Source organism: Megalobrama amblycephala, linkage group LG7 (assembly GCF_018812025.1).
Source record: "Megalobrama amblycephala isolate DHTTF-2021 linkage group LG7, ASM1881202v1, whole genome shotgun sequence".
NCBI classification, from domain to species: domain Eukaryota; kingdom Metazoa; phylum Chordata; class Actinopteri; order Cypriniformes; family Xenocyprididae; genus Megalobrama; species Megalobrama amblycephala.
Genome location: NC_063050.1, coordinates 58,486,031 through 58,501,923, shown reverse-complemented (window position 1 = coordinate 58,501,923; position 15,893 = coordinate 58,486,031). Strand labels below are relative to the sequence as shown.

General features: G+C 36.6%; 1 protein-coding gene across 1 annotated transcript in view; it reads right to left on the bottom strand.

The window, feature by feature from the left end:
- Positions 1-9,321: 9,321 nt before the first annotated feature.
- The window catches only part of LOC125273070, an 11,316-nt gene continuing 4,744 nt past the window's right edge, over positions 9,322-15,893 (bottom strand). Inside the window, exons 3-6 of the mRNA XM_048198334.1 lie at positions 15,268-15,555; positions 10,805-11,137; positions 10,397-10,503; positions 9,322-10,164 (exon numbers count right to left, since the gene is read on the bottom strand). Of these exons, the coding sequence (XP_048054291.1) occupies positions 10,409-10,503; positions 10,805-11,137; positions 15,268-15,555 (716 nt within the window). The 3' untranslated portion in view covers positions 9,322-10,164; positions 10,397-10,408. The remainder of the gene's footprint in view (positions 10,165-10,396; positions 10,504-10,804; positions 11,138-15,267; positions 15,556-15,893) is intronic.

Here is a 15,893-nt window from a genome sequence, read left to right as displayed (position 1 = left end):
CACCAAGGCTGCATTTATTTAATTAAAAATACAGTAAAATCAGTAATATTGTGAAATATTATTACAATTTAAAATATTGGTTTTCTATGTGAATATATAGTAAAGTGTAATTTATTCCTGTGATCAAAGCTGAATTTTCAGCATCATTACTCCAGTCTTCAGTGTCACATGATCCTTCAGAAATCATTGTAATATGAGAAACATTTATTGTGCACAGATGTACAAAATATTTGTGTACAATATTTTTTTTTTTTCAGGATTCTTTGATGAATAGAAAGTTCAAACCAACAGCATTTATTTGAAATATAATCTTTTGTAACATTATAAATGTCTTTACTGCCACTTTTGATTGATTTAATGCATCCTTGCTGAATAAAAGTATTCATTTCTTTAATTTCTTTTCAAACAAATAAAAATAAAAATTCTTACTGACCCCAAACCTTTGAACGGTAGTGTATAATGCTACAGAAGCTTTGTATTTCAGATAAACGCTGTTCTTTTGAACTTTCTATTCATCAAGGAATCCTGAAAAAAAAAAGTACACAACTGTTTTCAACATTGAAAATAATCATAAATGTTTATTGAGCAGCAAATCATCATATCAGAATGATTTCTGAAGGATCATGTGACACTGAAGACTGGAGTAATGATGCTGAAAATTCAGCTTTTCCAACACAGGAATAAATTTTATATTATATTCCAATAGAAAACTGTTATTTTAAATTGTAATAATATTTCACAATATTACTGTTTTTACTGTATTTTTAATTAAAGAAATGCAATCTTGGTGAGCAGACAAAACTTCTTTTAAAAATATTACCGATCCCAAACTTTTGAACGGTAGTGTGTGTGTATAAAATCATTATTTATTGTGTACTTTCAGTTGGGAGGAGTCTGTCCTGAACCCTAACACCTAAATTTCAAATTGTGAAAATAATATTGACATAATTTTTACAACTTTTTACAACTACTGGAAATGTGCAGTCACGACCGAAACATGGGATGTTTTGTCAATAATAAGTATATTGAATGTTATTATTGTGTTTGGTTCAATGTTTATTCAAACTAATGAATCCTTCAGTTTGAAATCAGTATGATAAACTTTATGACTTTTACAAAGAAAGAAAAAAATCTCATAAATTGCACTTGAAATATCATTACAGTTGTAATTGTTATTGATTTACCTGTGAAAAAACATTATATATATACACACACAGACATACACACACATACACACTCAAAGCATGATGAATCACACTTTGACACTTGTGTGCGCTGAAGAAAAAAAAAAGAGGCAGAGGTGAGAGAATGAGAACGTGGATCCGGTCATGGGTAGAGAAAATAAATCACCATAATTGTTTCACAGTGGTCATCTTTCTTCTAGGACAGCCCAAAATCATACAGTTTCACTTGCCTTAAAGGATTAGTTCACATTCAAAGGAAAATTACCCCATGATTTACTCACCCTCAAGCCATAGGTGTAAATGACTCTCTTCTTTCAGACAAACACAATCTGGAAGAGGAAGAGGTGGAGGCAGCAAGAGGTGTCCGCATTATACCACATGTCCATTGTGGCTTGTTTAGACCTTCTGTGTTAATATACTGTGAGCTGATCAACTGAAAACTGATGTTTCTTCTGCTCTGTTTGTTATTGTGGCATCTTGTTGGTAAGTGTTTCTAGATTGATTCATTTCCAGACTCTGAGATCTAGTTTGAATCTTTGATTAGTGTTTGGGCACATAATAGACAGATTCAGCAGTTTATTGGCATCAGTAAATTGCTCATCTTCATGTTCCTTAACTATGAGCTAAAGATCATGGCAGGCTTAGTTTAGCTCAGTATTGCAAATTCTGTCTGAATGCTGTCATTTCAGCTGGGTCTTTCTATAGTCCAATAAGATCCCATTTCAAATGCTTAATTACTTTGATTTCAGTCAAAATGCTGCGATGCTTTAATTAAACAACAAACAAACAGCTGTGCTTAAACAACATTACGTTAAGAGCCTTCATCCTTCTCTGAGTAATTGTTGCTTTTGTTCTCCAGGTGTGTTTTGTGATGAAACAGCTGAAGTTTCAGTGAAGAAGGGAGATTCTGTAACTCTACATAGTGATTTTACTGGAGCACAGACATATAACAGGATGGAGTGGAGGTTTGGAGACGAGCGTATCGCTAGAATCAAGATATCGATTGGGAACAAACCTGAATATGAGGATGAGAGATTCAGAGACAGACTGAAGATGGACAATCAGACTGGATCTCTGACCATCAACAACATGAGAATCTCAGACTCTGGACTTTATCAACTAATCATTCAGAACAAGGAGACGTTCAAGAAGAAATTCAATGTCACTGTTAATGGTGAGTGCAGAATAACAGTGTATTTTTGTCCAATCTCTTCACGTTCTTATTGTTACACCAATAAATGTAAATTAAAAAACTACTACTAATGTTCATTGTAATGTTAGTTAATAGTCTGCAGAATTATTTACCCTAATATGGCCTCCTGCTATTAAACCACAAGTCTGCATCGATGCTCTTCTGTCTGTTCTTTGTCCCAAACATAGTTTTTTAATTATTATTTACTTCTTTTTTACTTTAAATTGATTGAATGGATTATTAGCTTCTCATCCTCCAGGCTTTATATCTCTGATAGTGCTGATGTTTTCTGCTGATGGATCCTTATTTATTTTTACACTTACAGAAGTGTCGATACCCAGTGTGCACACAGTGCTGATCTCTGCTGCTGCTGCTGGATCTCTGTTGATTGTGGTCGCAGTCGTGATCTTCTGCATCTGCATAAATACAGATCAAGATATCGAAACAGTCCAGACCCAGATAACTTATGTTAATTCACCGTTCCACAAGCGAAATGCACAAAAAGCGGTAAGATAATACACTGTACAGTCTGAACATATACATTTAATAATTGAGGATGATGTTAGTATTGTTACCAGTTCACCCTGTTTTGCTAGCCTGGATGCCAGCCGAACTTAGCCCCGCCCACAACATTTTGAGGTCGGGGAGTTCGGTCTGGACTCGATCCGTAGAGGAGTAATTATGCCCGAACAGAAACTGTTCGGACCAATCACATTGTCAGGGCGATGATTGACAGATTAGGCTTGTTTGAGATGCGCCTAGCCTCGCCTGAAGTTCAGCCGAGAGTAGGCGGCTGCAGTGAGGGGAGGAGTGAAAAAAGTGCAGGCAAGTCGGACAGTTCTCTGTTCTCGTAGTGGACAGACACCTACGAGATCAAAGGCGGATATCGCGGGATTCACACTCGCGCTTTTTTGCTGATAAACTGGATGTAATTTTAGTTCTGTTGCTTTTATATGAAAATAAACATAATGAACAATACACCCAAAGTACTTATTTATTTCCATTCAAAAGATGTGTGTATCACTCATTTTTACTTTAATTATAGACATGTTTTTATATATTTTTATAAATCTGACAACAATCACATAACCCATAGAGAGATCGCAGTGTCAGAGACTTTAGGAATATTCACACATAATTTATACACATAAAATAATTGTATAGAGTCTGGGAACGTTACGTCAGCGACGCATTGCATTCTGGGACTTTAGGTCACCGTCAGTACAGTAGAGACTGGGAAATAGTGGAGGAAGATGTTAAAATTTATATTATACAGTTAAAAACATATTAGAATGGCGAACGCTGGCTGTGTTATGAACTATCTGCATATACTGACCAGCGTGGAAAACGGATGTGAAATGAAGCGCCATTTTGTCCCATTTTCGGGACATTCTAAAACGCTTAATGTGGCGTAATGTAAGTAAACGTCATACTAATAGCTCAGATTTCAGATTGTCAATTTCACGTTAAACGCTTTCCTCCCATAGAAACTATGTACAGCAAAGCAGATGAGCCCAGAATATGAACAAAATGCGTCTTATTACACGTTAAGTCACTGTCCATTAAGCGTTTTCTTTATGGGAGGAAAATGCGTATGTGTTAAATGTGTTGCGTTCATATTCTGGGCTTATCTGCTTTTCTGTACATAGTAAACACCAAACTAATAAAGCATACTAAGTTTAGTTTGTTAATAACACTGTTTTAGTAAATTAAGCCACGTTATGCATTTTCACATTATGCGTTAGAATGTCCCTCATCTGCCTTCCAGCTTAGAAACGACACAATGGTGAAAGTGAAACTCAATGAAAATAAACTTGAACAAAATGTGGCTTTGTCATTTGTATTTATTACAGATTAATAACTTCTGATCCACTTGAATATGTAAGTGCTCACGCCATTAATAATGTACGAAAACACGTTTAGAACTGTCATTTGTGATATAGCTCGTTGCGATCACTCTCCGTGTTCATAAAGCAACACCTCTGATTCATTGTTCAGCTTGTCTTGGTAAGAAATTATGTATTTATTCCATTTAGGTCCAGTAAAACTTACTTGGTGTAGCGACTCCACAATATAATTAATTTCAGAGCTGCATTACAGAAGGTCGTGCTCTATGTTATCCCTTAATGCTTAACATGAAGAAATCAGGGCTATCATCATATAAATATCATATGCTGGCTGAGATCAATCTATTGTGTTTATTATTTTATCTGGCAAATATATCGGTGCCGTTTAGTTATTAAAAACTGCAATAGAGAAATCACTTTGGTCCTGTGTGTGGTCCGATAGAAGGCGTCAGTGTGATTTCTATGTGTGTGTATATCATGTCCTGGCCACACGACTGGGCGATCGAATCAACACAAGAGATTCATATATTAGTCCATTTATTCTAAGCAAGTGCAAGCAGCTCTCAAAAAAAAAAAATTAACGTAAATAGTCGTTTTCTCATCTGGTGATTTGTATTTGTTGTCATTGTACGCTCCTGAGCGTGACATAAAACATGGCGGCGACTACCCAGAATGCAATGCGCAGTGACGTAGTTTGCCAAGCTCTATTAGAGTTTTAAAATCAGACATTTTAAAAGAGATCAATACATCACGGTTGTTTAAACCAATAAGCTTTAAGCTGTGTCGTCAGCAAGTCGTTTCCCATCGTGCTTTTGGTCAGCGCAGTCGGTGGAGAGCAACTGCGCTCGACTGCAGAATCCGATGAGGCCGCCTCGCCCTCGCGAGAGGTTTTTGACACACGTCGGCATGACATCAGAGCAAGGCGGCCCACGGAACGTCACTTTTGAAATAATAATTTCTGAATTTTCAGGGAGGCAAACCCATCCAGGTACAAAGAGCACAGTCATTAGTTAACTTATTATAACTCACTGTCTCTGTCGTAACCATTAGACGAATAAGAAGAACAAATATAAAGTGCGTAGGCTATTTGTGTGGGGTGTCCTGGTATTCCTTACGTTATGGGGGACAAAACGTTACCACAATCATAATCAATAATATGTATTTTGAAAATGTTACAGTGTTTTCAATGATGGGTAGGTTTAGAAGAATATATTTGTACAGTATAAAAATCATACATGTATGGAATGTCCCCTTAATGGTAGGAATACCAGTATGTTTATATGTATACTGTGTGTGTGTGTTTGTGTGCAGTTAAATGAAAAACAAAAACCATGCAAATATATATACATCAGCTACAAAATGTAGAAAGTTGAAGATGAAGAAAACATGGTCTGTTTAAAATTAAGAAAGAAGTAAAAGTATGCACAGTTTATTTTGTTGGTATTTTAGTTTATTAAGATTTGTTATGTTATTTAATCAGTATTTTTTGTATATAGAGATAGTACAATAGAATTTTGAAGAATAAGAAAAAAAAAACTGCCAGTTTAAAAATTACACAATTAAAATTATAAGCAGTATCGGTATCGGTATCGTTAAAATTGTAACAAAAAGTATCGGTATCGTATCGCATGAAAAAAATGTGGTATCGCCCATCCCTACCTCGGACACATTTCTAACCGGCATGCATCTCGCGGTGATCACCGGTGATCGGTTCTGAGCAGAATTTGCTCATCTCAAACAAGCCTATTATCACCAGAAACGTAATCAGGCACGTCATCAAAGAGCGCTTGGGGAGTTTGATTGACAAGCGATCTAACCAATCAGAACGCCGCATCCGCTATTTTGTCCGACAAAGCAGTCAGGAGTTAGAAGATTAACATCGGTGGAGTTAAACTTGAAAAATTGTGCATATTGACGTCTTTCCGCGTTTGAAACAACATTCATTCTCATGTTCATTCATGTTTATTTGATGCTATAAATGGACTAGTAGGAAGAGATGATCGGTTCACGAGCCTCTTGAGCTGAGGCGCTACAGCAATCTGTCACGATCATGGTCACAACACATTAAAGAGCCACAAAACGGTTTTTATTGTTTTAATTTTTTTAATAACTACACAGTTTGAAAGCTGGGACTTTGTTTAATATCATAAGTAACCTGCTCTGTCTCGTCTGTCGATGTGTTGTCAGTTTCCTCTTTGCTCCGCAATGTATTTTCCACTCTGTGTGGCGTGACAGCGCCACGGCTTGTCGGACAAAGCAACAGTAACTAAGGGGGGCGAGTCTTTGCGAAAGGTCAATTAGTTTACAACAATGATGGCTGTTGAAGAACTGAGATGTGTAGATTCCGCCATCGCGTCCGTTATAGAAGATATCGACAGCGCATTAATTTTAAAAGAGGAACAGAGGACTGTGATCAAGGCATTTGTCGATGGGAAAGATGTCTTTGCCGTCCTTCCTACGGGATTCGGCAAAAGTTTGATTTATCAGCTGGCCCCGATGGTCGCTAAGAAGAGTTCTGTTGACAACTATGCGTTGCTCAACATACGTCACTTACTCTGTAGCTCTGATTGGTTGTAGGTCTATCCAATTGAGGTCTTTCCTGGATCGGTTGAAATACGCCCCCATAATCAAAGCCCAATGGAGCAGTATCAGACTCATATTCTGACTAGAATTGACCTGTTTTGCACCATTTCCCGCCACTAATCTGTCACCATAGTTACTGATCACCTTCATAATCACTATCAGCTGTTTTCCATTAACCACCTCGTTTTTCTGTGTATTTAAGTCTTGTGTTTTCAGTTCATCATTGTCTGGTATCGTTCATTGTATGGTTGTGTCTCGTGTTTGCCAATTTACTTGCCTGTAGATTTATTAAAGACTGTTCTACCCTTTATCTTCCTTGTCGTGTGTATACTTACATCCTAGCTGTAACAAGTATTATATGATGCATGTTTTACCACATTTTTTATGTATAGTTGTCCCTTGAAGTACATAATAAGGAGGATAGAGAAATGAAAAGAAAAATGGCTCTGTCCCACACTTCAGTGTTACAGCCAGAGGTGGACAGTAATGAAGTATATTTACTTGAGTACTGTACTTGAGTACACTTTTTGAGTATCTGTACTTGAGTATTTTTTGCTTTGTTTGCCTAAAACACCATTTCACAGCCTTCAAAAACTCACCATGCAGAAGCATATTGAGGTCTAAACTTTTAATTTCTGATGAAAGCTTGAAATGGAAATTGTGTTTTTACAGCCAAAGATTCAATATGAAGCAGTGTTCATTTAGGTGATGAATAATAGTCATAATTTTCGTCAATTACATTTTTTCAATGACAAAAATGATACGACAACTAAATAAAAAATAGATTTGAATAACAAACACAAACACAAAAGAGAATCAATTAAAGGAACACTCCACTTTTTTTGAAAATAGGCTCATTTTCCAACTCCTCTAGAGTTAAACAGTTGAGTTTTACCGTTTTCGAATCCATTCAGCCGATCTCTGGGTCTGGCAGTGCCACTTTTAGCATAGCTTAGCATAGTTCATTGAGTCCAATTAGACCGTTAGCATCTCACTCAAAAATGACCAAAGAGTTTCAATATTTTTCCTATTTAAAACTTGACTCTTCTGTAGTTGAAAATGAAGAGTTGTGATTTTCTAGGCCGATATGGCTGGGAACTATAGGCTACTCTCATTCCAGCGTAATAATCAAGGAGCTTTGCTGCCGTATCATGAGTGCAGCAGAGCAATGATATTAAGTTATGCTAAAAGTGGCACCGCCAGACCCGGAGATCGGCTGAATGGATTCGAAAACGGTAAAACTCAACTGATTAACTCTAGGGGAGTTGGAAAATGAGCCTATTTTCAAAATAGTGGATTGTTTCTTTAAATTCAGATTTCTGTGCGCACACAGAAAGCTGCCTCTCAGACGCCAGAGTGAATTAGAGTACAGGGGGTGATGAAGTATCTGAACTGGCTAGTGTAATGTTTGACTGCATGTTAGAAATACGGTAAAGTAATAATAAAAAAAAAACTCAAGAAAACATCATGCTGTCTGTGAGGAAGCTGAAAGGGTTAGTTCACCCAAAATTTCTCTAATTAATTACTCTCCCTCATGTCGTTCCACACCCGGAAGACCTTCGTTCATCTTCAGAACACAAATTAAGATATTTTTGATGAAATCCAAGGGTATCTGATCCACACATAGACAGCAATGTCATTGCACCTTTTGACGTCCATAAGGGTAGTTAAAAACATGATTAAAACAGTTCATTGGTTCTACCTTAATATTATGACGAAAATACTTATTGTGCACAAAAACAAAACAAAAATAATCACTTTATTCAACAAATTGAACTGTTATCATACAATTTGCAATTTAGGGGTTGAGTAATTTTGATTGCAACTGTATATTATCTACAGTGGCCTCACAGTATACAAACAGATTTAGGCTTTCACACACATGCTGACCTACAAAGGAAATAAGGGCAGTGTTGGGGAGTAGTTAACTACATGTAGCATTTTCGTAATCCCCTTAAAGGATATGTTGCAGGAAAAATATGAAATGGGAGGAAAGGAAGTGTCAATATAATGCTCTTGAGTTTGCTTGCATTCCCCGAGATACTTGTGTTCGCTTGAAAAATGTGTGTGTTGCCCCGTTTCTCCAGGGAAAAGTGAAACAAGAATCTTTGTGTTCACTCGCAAAACTTCTGCATTGCCTCACAAAATATTTTGTTCACCTAAAATCTCGAAAAGAACACAAACGCTCTGCAAGTGAATGCAAAGTTTCGCAAAAGCATTGATTTTTCCTCCCATCTCATATTTTTTTCTTTCACCATGTCCATTTATGGCCTCCATATATTTCAATGCTTTTGCATTAGTTCACCTGAAAAACTTTGCATTCACTCACAAAACTTTTGGGTTCATTCCGAGTGAAAGCAAAGTTCCTCGGGGGAATACGAAATAATTTGTGAGCGATAGTAAAGTTTTGCGAGAGATCCTACTGACAGACATGTAAATATCCTGACTAATCCTTCTTTACGCAATTTCAGTGACTTACAATCCACTCTGACACAATATAATACTCTTAGTTTTGTCCAGTTTTAGCCATTTGCTTTATTGTCAATTTGCACATGTATGAGCACACATTAACGGAACAGAAATTACACTGCAGCTTTAAGATCAGTCACAATTTAAATCCCAATGCAAATAATGCTTAAAATTATTACACTAAGAAGAAAAAACAAACATTACTTATGATATATGAGCTTTACAAATACCTGTGAAGAAAATCTTCCCTTTTGTTCAAGTCAAGCATGAGGCAAAAAAATACCTGAAGTGTGATTTATGTCAAAAACAGCCTATATATAAACATAGTGGTCATTAAGTGAACTGCTCGAGCTCACACTCATGAACACATAATGAACAAGAGACTGAATGTGATTCAATGCACTGATATACTCACAGTGACGTTCTTTTTCATCTTTTGCTTAGAAGTAAAAAGACCGTGAGACTATAGTTTGAATGAAATCATGATCTTCTTTGCATGACACATTGACATTACAGTACAGAATGCCTCTTTAAGCATTATCCAGAACATTGTATGCATTCATTTCAAGCGTCATTGAATGGAAGAGAGGCTTTCTGGAGTGTGTGTAAACCTCACATCCTTTGGATTTTCCTGGTGAAGCTACAAGCTATAGACAACCTAAGTTAGGGAAGGTCTCATTTTTTAAGCTTCATTACAAGATGTTCACGTATTGGCAATAAAAAAGCGATTAATACAAGAAAATTGTTGCATATAGCCTCTATACTGATCGGTATGCCTTGCAAAGCCTGCGTTTACATTGTCACAGATTATGATTATGTTCTGTTGGAGGTGATTCTCCTCATTATTCATCCTGATCCTGAGTTTGATTCACTTTATCTTCACTGAAACCTGTGACAAAAACACAGAAAGATTCACAGTAAAAACACCTGGTTAAAAATGAAAAAAGTGTTGATAATAATGCCAGTTCAAACAAATCCATGAAAATATCTAAAAATACTGTATTAGTAATTTGCGATGTCATTTTGTAAAGAAACACATAATACACACGACGTCACTGTTTTCACAAATTTGTGTTCATGATAAGGGAATTGTTTTCAAACACTTGTAGTGTAATACTCACATGTTTGGTTGCTTATACTTCTTGCAGTAACAAAACAGCTACAGCCCAAACCAGCAGACCAAAACTGACCCCACATATGCCTGATACAGCAGCTGAGGAACCTGAATCTGAAATGATAAAGACAGTCACTAATGTGAATGTGTCTGATCTATAACAAACACTACAAACATCAGCACTATATAACCCAAATGTGCTTTAAACAGGAATAATCTTGTTTCAGTAACAGTAATTATCTGATTCACAATCCTTCACAAGTGAAACACTTTGAATAAACCGAATGTTATCGTCTGTTGGTGTGGATGATAATATAGTTATCATTCTTGGTGTAAAGGGGGTCTTAAAACAAAAACAAATATGTCCTGACATCACAATATCTAAATTGTTCATAAAGCACATTGAGTTACTCACCACTGACTGTAAGACTGAATCTCTTCTGTATGGTGTATGTGTTGTTCATGATCTTTATCTGATAAAGTCCTGAGTGTTCACTGTTGGCATTTTTTATGGTGAGATCTCCACTGTCAATGTGTAGAACCAGTCTTTTGAATCTCTCATCATTGTAGTTATATGAGATTATTTTCCTCTTTCCATCAGTTTTTGCTATGGAAATGTTTTGAGGTCCAAATGTCCACTCTATCGGATCATCTTTTTCTATTTCAGTCACGTGAGTGTGTAGAAGGACATCAGTTCCTGTCTTCTCTGACATCGTCTTCACTCCGTCATTCTCATCACTAAACACACCTGGAGAACAAACACAGATTACACTTAAGTAACATTAATTTTAGGAACTACCACAACATGTAGGATCATCTCACTTTCTTGAGTGTAATTAGGTTTGTGACCAGAAGCACTTAGTTACCATTAACCATTATCATTACGTACACTAGATAATGTTAAATAAAGCACAATTACTTTGAAGGAATTATATTTGAAAGACTTTTGAGTAATACTGAAGATATTACTATAAATTACAGCAACACCTCCCCCTTTGCCTTTTAGACGTGGCTCGTGTTTATAACAGTAACCTTGAGGGCTTGACTCATTTAAAGTAACGTAATCGTCAGATTTTAGCCAGGCTTCTGTCAAACACAGCACATCTAGGCTATGATCTGTAATCATATCATTATCAGTAATGACTTTATGAACTTCTTTACTTGCAAGATTGATAATATTAGAGAGAAAATTATAACCATGCAACCGTCTATGATAGTATTGCGTCAGACAGTGCATTGTAGTGTCCCTGAGGAAAAATTCATTTCATTTTCTGCTTTAGGAGAGGAAGAATTGTCTAAACTTGTTAAATCATCAAAATCAACAACATGTATGTTAGACTCTATACTGACTAAGCTATTGAAAGAGATGCTTCCAGAAGTCATAGATCCCCTTCTTAATATTGTTAATTCATCTTTATCACTAGGATACGTACCAAAAACGTTTAAGCTGGCTGTTATTAAACCTCTTGTTAAAAAAAAACACAACTTGATCCTAGAAAATTAGACAATTACATGCCGATCTCAAATCTCACTTTTCTGTCAAAAATACTAGAAAAGGCAGTTTCATCACAACTATGTTCCTTTTTAGAAAGAAAATAGTATCTGTGAGGATTTCCAGTCAGGATTTAGACCGTACCATAGTACTGAGACTGCTCTCGTCAGAGTTACTAATGATTTGCTCTTATCATCAGATCGTGGTTGTATCTCTCTATTAGTGTTACTGGATCTTAGTGCTGCATTCGACACTATTGATCACAATATTCTTCTAAACAGACTCGAAAATGATGTTGGCATTAGTGGAACTGCATTGTCGTGGTTCAAATCATACTTATCTGACCGTTATCAGTTTGTAGTAGTAAACGAAGAGAGGTCATATCAATCACAAGTTAAATATGGAGTACCGCAAGGCTCAGTACTAGGACCGTTGCTTTTTACTCTGTACATGCTACCCTTGGGAGATATCATTAGGAAGCATGGCGTTAGTTTTCACTGTTACGCTGATGATACTCAGCTCTATATTTCTTCACCTGACGAAACTTACCAATTCACAAAATTAACGGAATGCATAGTTGAAGTAAAAATTGCATGACTAGCAATTTTCTACTACTAAATTCAGAAAAAACAGAGATTCTAATTTTTGGACCGAAAACTTCTTCACGCAATAATCTAGAATACTGTCTAACACTTGATGGCTGCTCTGTTAAGTCTTCGTCGTCAGCTAGGAACCTGGGTGTGCTCTTTGATACCAATCTTTCATTTGAAGGCCATGTTACTAGCATCTGTAAAACTGCATTCTTCCATCTTAAAAATGTCTCATATCTAAACTACGACATATGCTCTCAATGAAAAATGCAGAACAGTTAGTTCATGCGTTCATGACCTCAAGGCTAGATTCAGGGGCGCAGGAGACATTTTCAAAGTGGGGGGACCAAACTGCGGTTGGGGGGGGGGTGTTAGATTGTTATTGTTATGACCACGGACAGTGCACGTGTGCATACCAAACGAGTCTTTCTGCGCTCATAGGCAAAGGAGTTTCTTTGAAAGGCTCACGCGCGAGACTGAGCGGAATGCGGGAAATGAAGAATACCAGGGCCCTAAATTGTCAAGTCAAGTCAAGTCAAATTTATTTATATAGCGCTTTCTACAATTGGTAATTGTTTCAAAGCAGCTTTACATATTAGAAGCACAGAAAAAAAGAAGTGGTTAAAAATAAGCTGTACAAGCTGTATATGTAACATATACAAGATGGTGCTACATTAAGCCAATGTCGGCTGACTCCCAGGGGTGGAAAAAAACCCCTAGGAGAAAAACCCAGCGTATTAACACTGGGAAAAAGTCCTAGGAGGGAAAAAACCCCTTGGAAGATATATATAATATATGTAAATGGATATGGAGATCAAAATCTGAATTATACAATTCAGATTTTGTAATGAAATGGAAATTGTAATGGACTGGAGCTCACGGTTCACATCGAGAGAAATGGGAATGCGATGCGACCGCAAAGGGCACTTTCACTTTCGCGATCAAAGTTCATGCCACTGATAAGCATTGTAAATGCAGTATTACAGTATACACATACCAATTAAACGCGCAGGTCTCTTCTCGTGCGTCCTCCCCACTGTGTCGCCGGTCGAGGCAATAACTTTCGTTTAGCTTTCAGATATCTCTTTTATAGATGCCATCAATGCTTTTACCTTTCTTGATGTAATTACCGAAATCAAAACAGTCCATAAACTACAAATCCTCACGAAAACTTCAGCTCACGCGTCAACCTGAGAGATCAGCCTCCTTACCTTAAAGTGTCAAATTTCTCGGTTTCTAAATGGACGGTTTGGCTTGATTGACAAACTCTAACGTTCGGCCACGATTTATATACCATAGACCTGTCCTAAAACGTTAGCACGCTGTGATCGATTGCTTGGAGTTGGCGTGTTTCTCCGTTCGAGAGCGCATTTCCTCTTCTTCACATCTGCGACAAAACAGTTGATTATTTACGAACGAAAGCTCACAGAAACATGAAAATGGTCTCATTTGAAAGAAAATATCCTAAGCTAAAAGATGATATATTGTGACTGATTGAAGCAGCCCTTATCAAAAGTGCGGGGTCGATTTCTGTCTTTTCAAAACTGCGGGGTCCTGACCCCCCTGTCCCCCGTGCCAACGGCGCGCCTAGCTAGATTACTGTGACGCTTTACTGGGTGGTTGTTCTGCTCACTTAATAAACAAACTCCAGCTTGTCCAAATCACAGCAGCTAGAGTTCTAGGAAGTATGACCATATTAGCCCAGTTCTGTCGTCACTGCATTGGCTTCCTGTTAAACATCGTATAGATTTTAAAATCTTGTTAATTACTTACAAAGCACTAAATGGTTTATCTCCCCAATACCTGAGCGAGCTCTTAACGCATTATAGTCCTTCACGTTTATTGCGATCTCAGAATCAGGCCAGCTGATAATACCTAGAATATCAAAATCAACCGCAGACAGTAGATCCTTTTCCTTTTTAGCACCTAAACTTTGTAACAATCTTCCTATCACTGTTCAGGATGAACAGCAAGAACACATTAAAAATCTTCTGTTTTCAGTAGGAAAGGTGTAATTTAAGCGGCCCCTAAGTTAATAATGAACAATTTTTACAACGGAAGTGATTCAATCAAAAACCTACTTTAGCTCGATAATAACTTTTCCTAGAGCTGCTGTAAAGCCAAAACAATCTCTGTCCATTAATATTTCTATTATCACTGTGAAGCTGCTGTATTGTGAAAAGCGCTATATAAATAAAGATGACTTGACTAAAAGTAGTTCATATCCCATATTTTATTTTACTCTTAATAATTATTTTGTTTACATTTTATTTTGTGATTTCAATGACTTGTGATGTATGAATAATGCTGCACAATAAAACCACTAATGCTGTTTCAGCCAGCAGAAGTGAGGAGAGGTGATGTATAGGATAACTTTTAAGTTTTAATGTTTTTATTTTGTATACATATGATGTTCTTGAACAGAAGTATGGTATTAGGTTTTAATTGTTCAGGTCTTAGAAAGCATGAAATGACTTTGGTCATGCGTTTTATGAGGTGCCAAGTTGTTCTTTATCCGCGTCACAGCTCAAAAAGATTATTTATATTGTACGATACTGGAAACATTTGAATAGAAAAAGAATAAGCATTTTAATATATATATGCATTTGCACAATACAATCTGCATTGTAAAAAGTGCTATACAAATAAAGGTGACTTGACTTGACATGATAAACAAATGGAAATCCATGTAAGCAATTTATTTTAAAAAATCCTGCATGCTTCATTCTGCATCTTAAATATTTTGGTTTAATTTTTTACTATAATAGAATTCAACAGAGCAGCTACAGTACTCACCACCAACAGTAACACTGAATTTCTTGTGTAAGATCATTCTGATGCTGTTGAACTCCATTTTATAATCTCCAGACTGATCGATTCTGATGTTTCTGATGGTGATTTCTCGGGTTTGATCATTTAGATCAATGTTCCTCCATCTTTCATCAACAGCGGCGTTTAAGCGATCCGTGAGGATGATCTGATCTCCAAACTTCCACAGTATCGGATCATCTCTCTGTATGTCAGTGACACCAGTGTGTAGAGTGACAGAATCTCCCTGCATCACTGGCACTGAATCCACATGATCTGTCTCAACAACAAACACATGAAGCCTTTAAAACAATTTAATAGGCTTTGATCATATAAAGTTATTTTTTGTTTCAAGAATACATTCAAACTCCGGATTCAGCTTTTCAAATGCATATTCAATATGGATTAGGTCATAAAAGATATTTTGTGTTTCACACTTTAATCAAAACCTGCCTTTCAAAGGGATTTCAATATAGCCTCACATATGATTTAAAACAAATGAAGGGCTTTTTATTTCTTAGAGTTAGAACAAATCTCAGTAGCCTAATCTTGTGTGGTTATAGAAACGATTTACAAATAAACAAAAATGATAAACAAATTCAAATTCAATACAA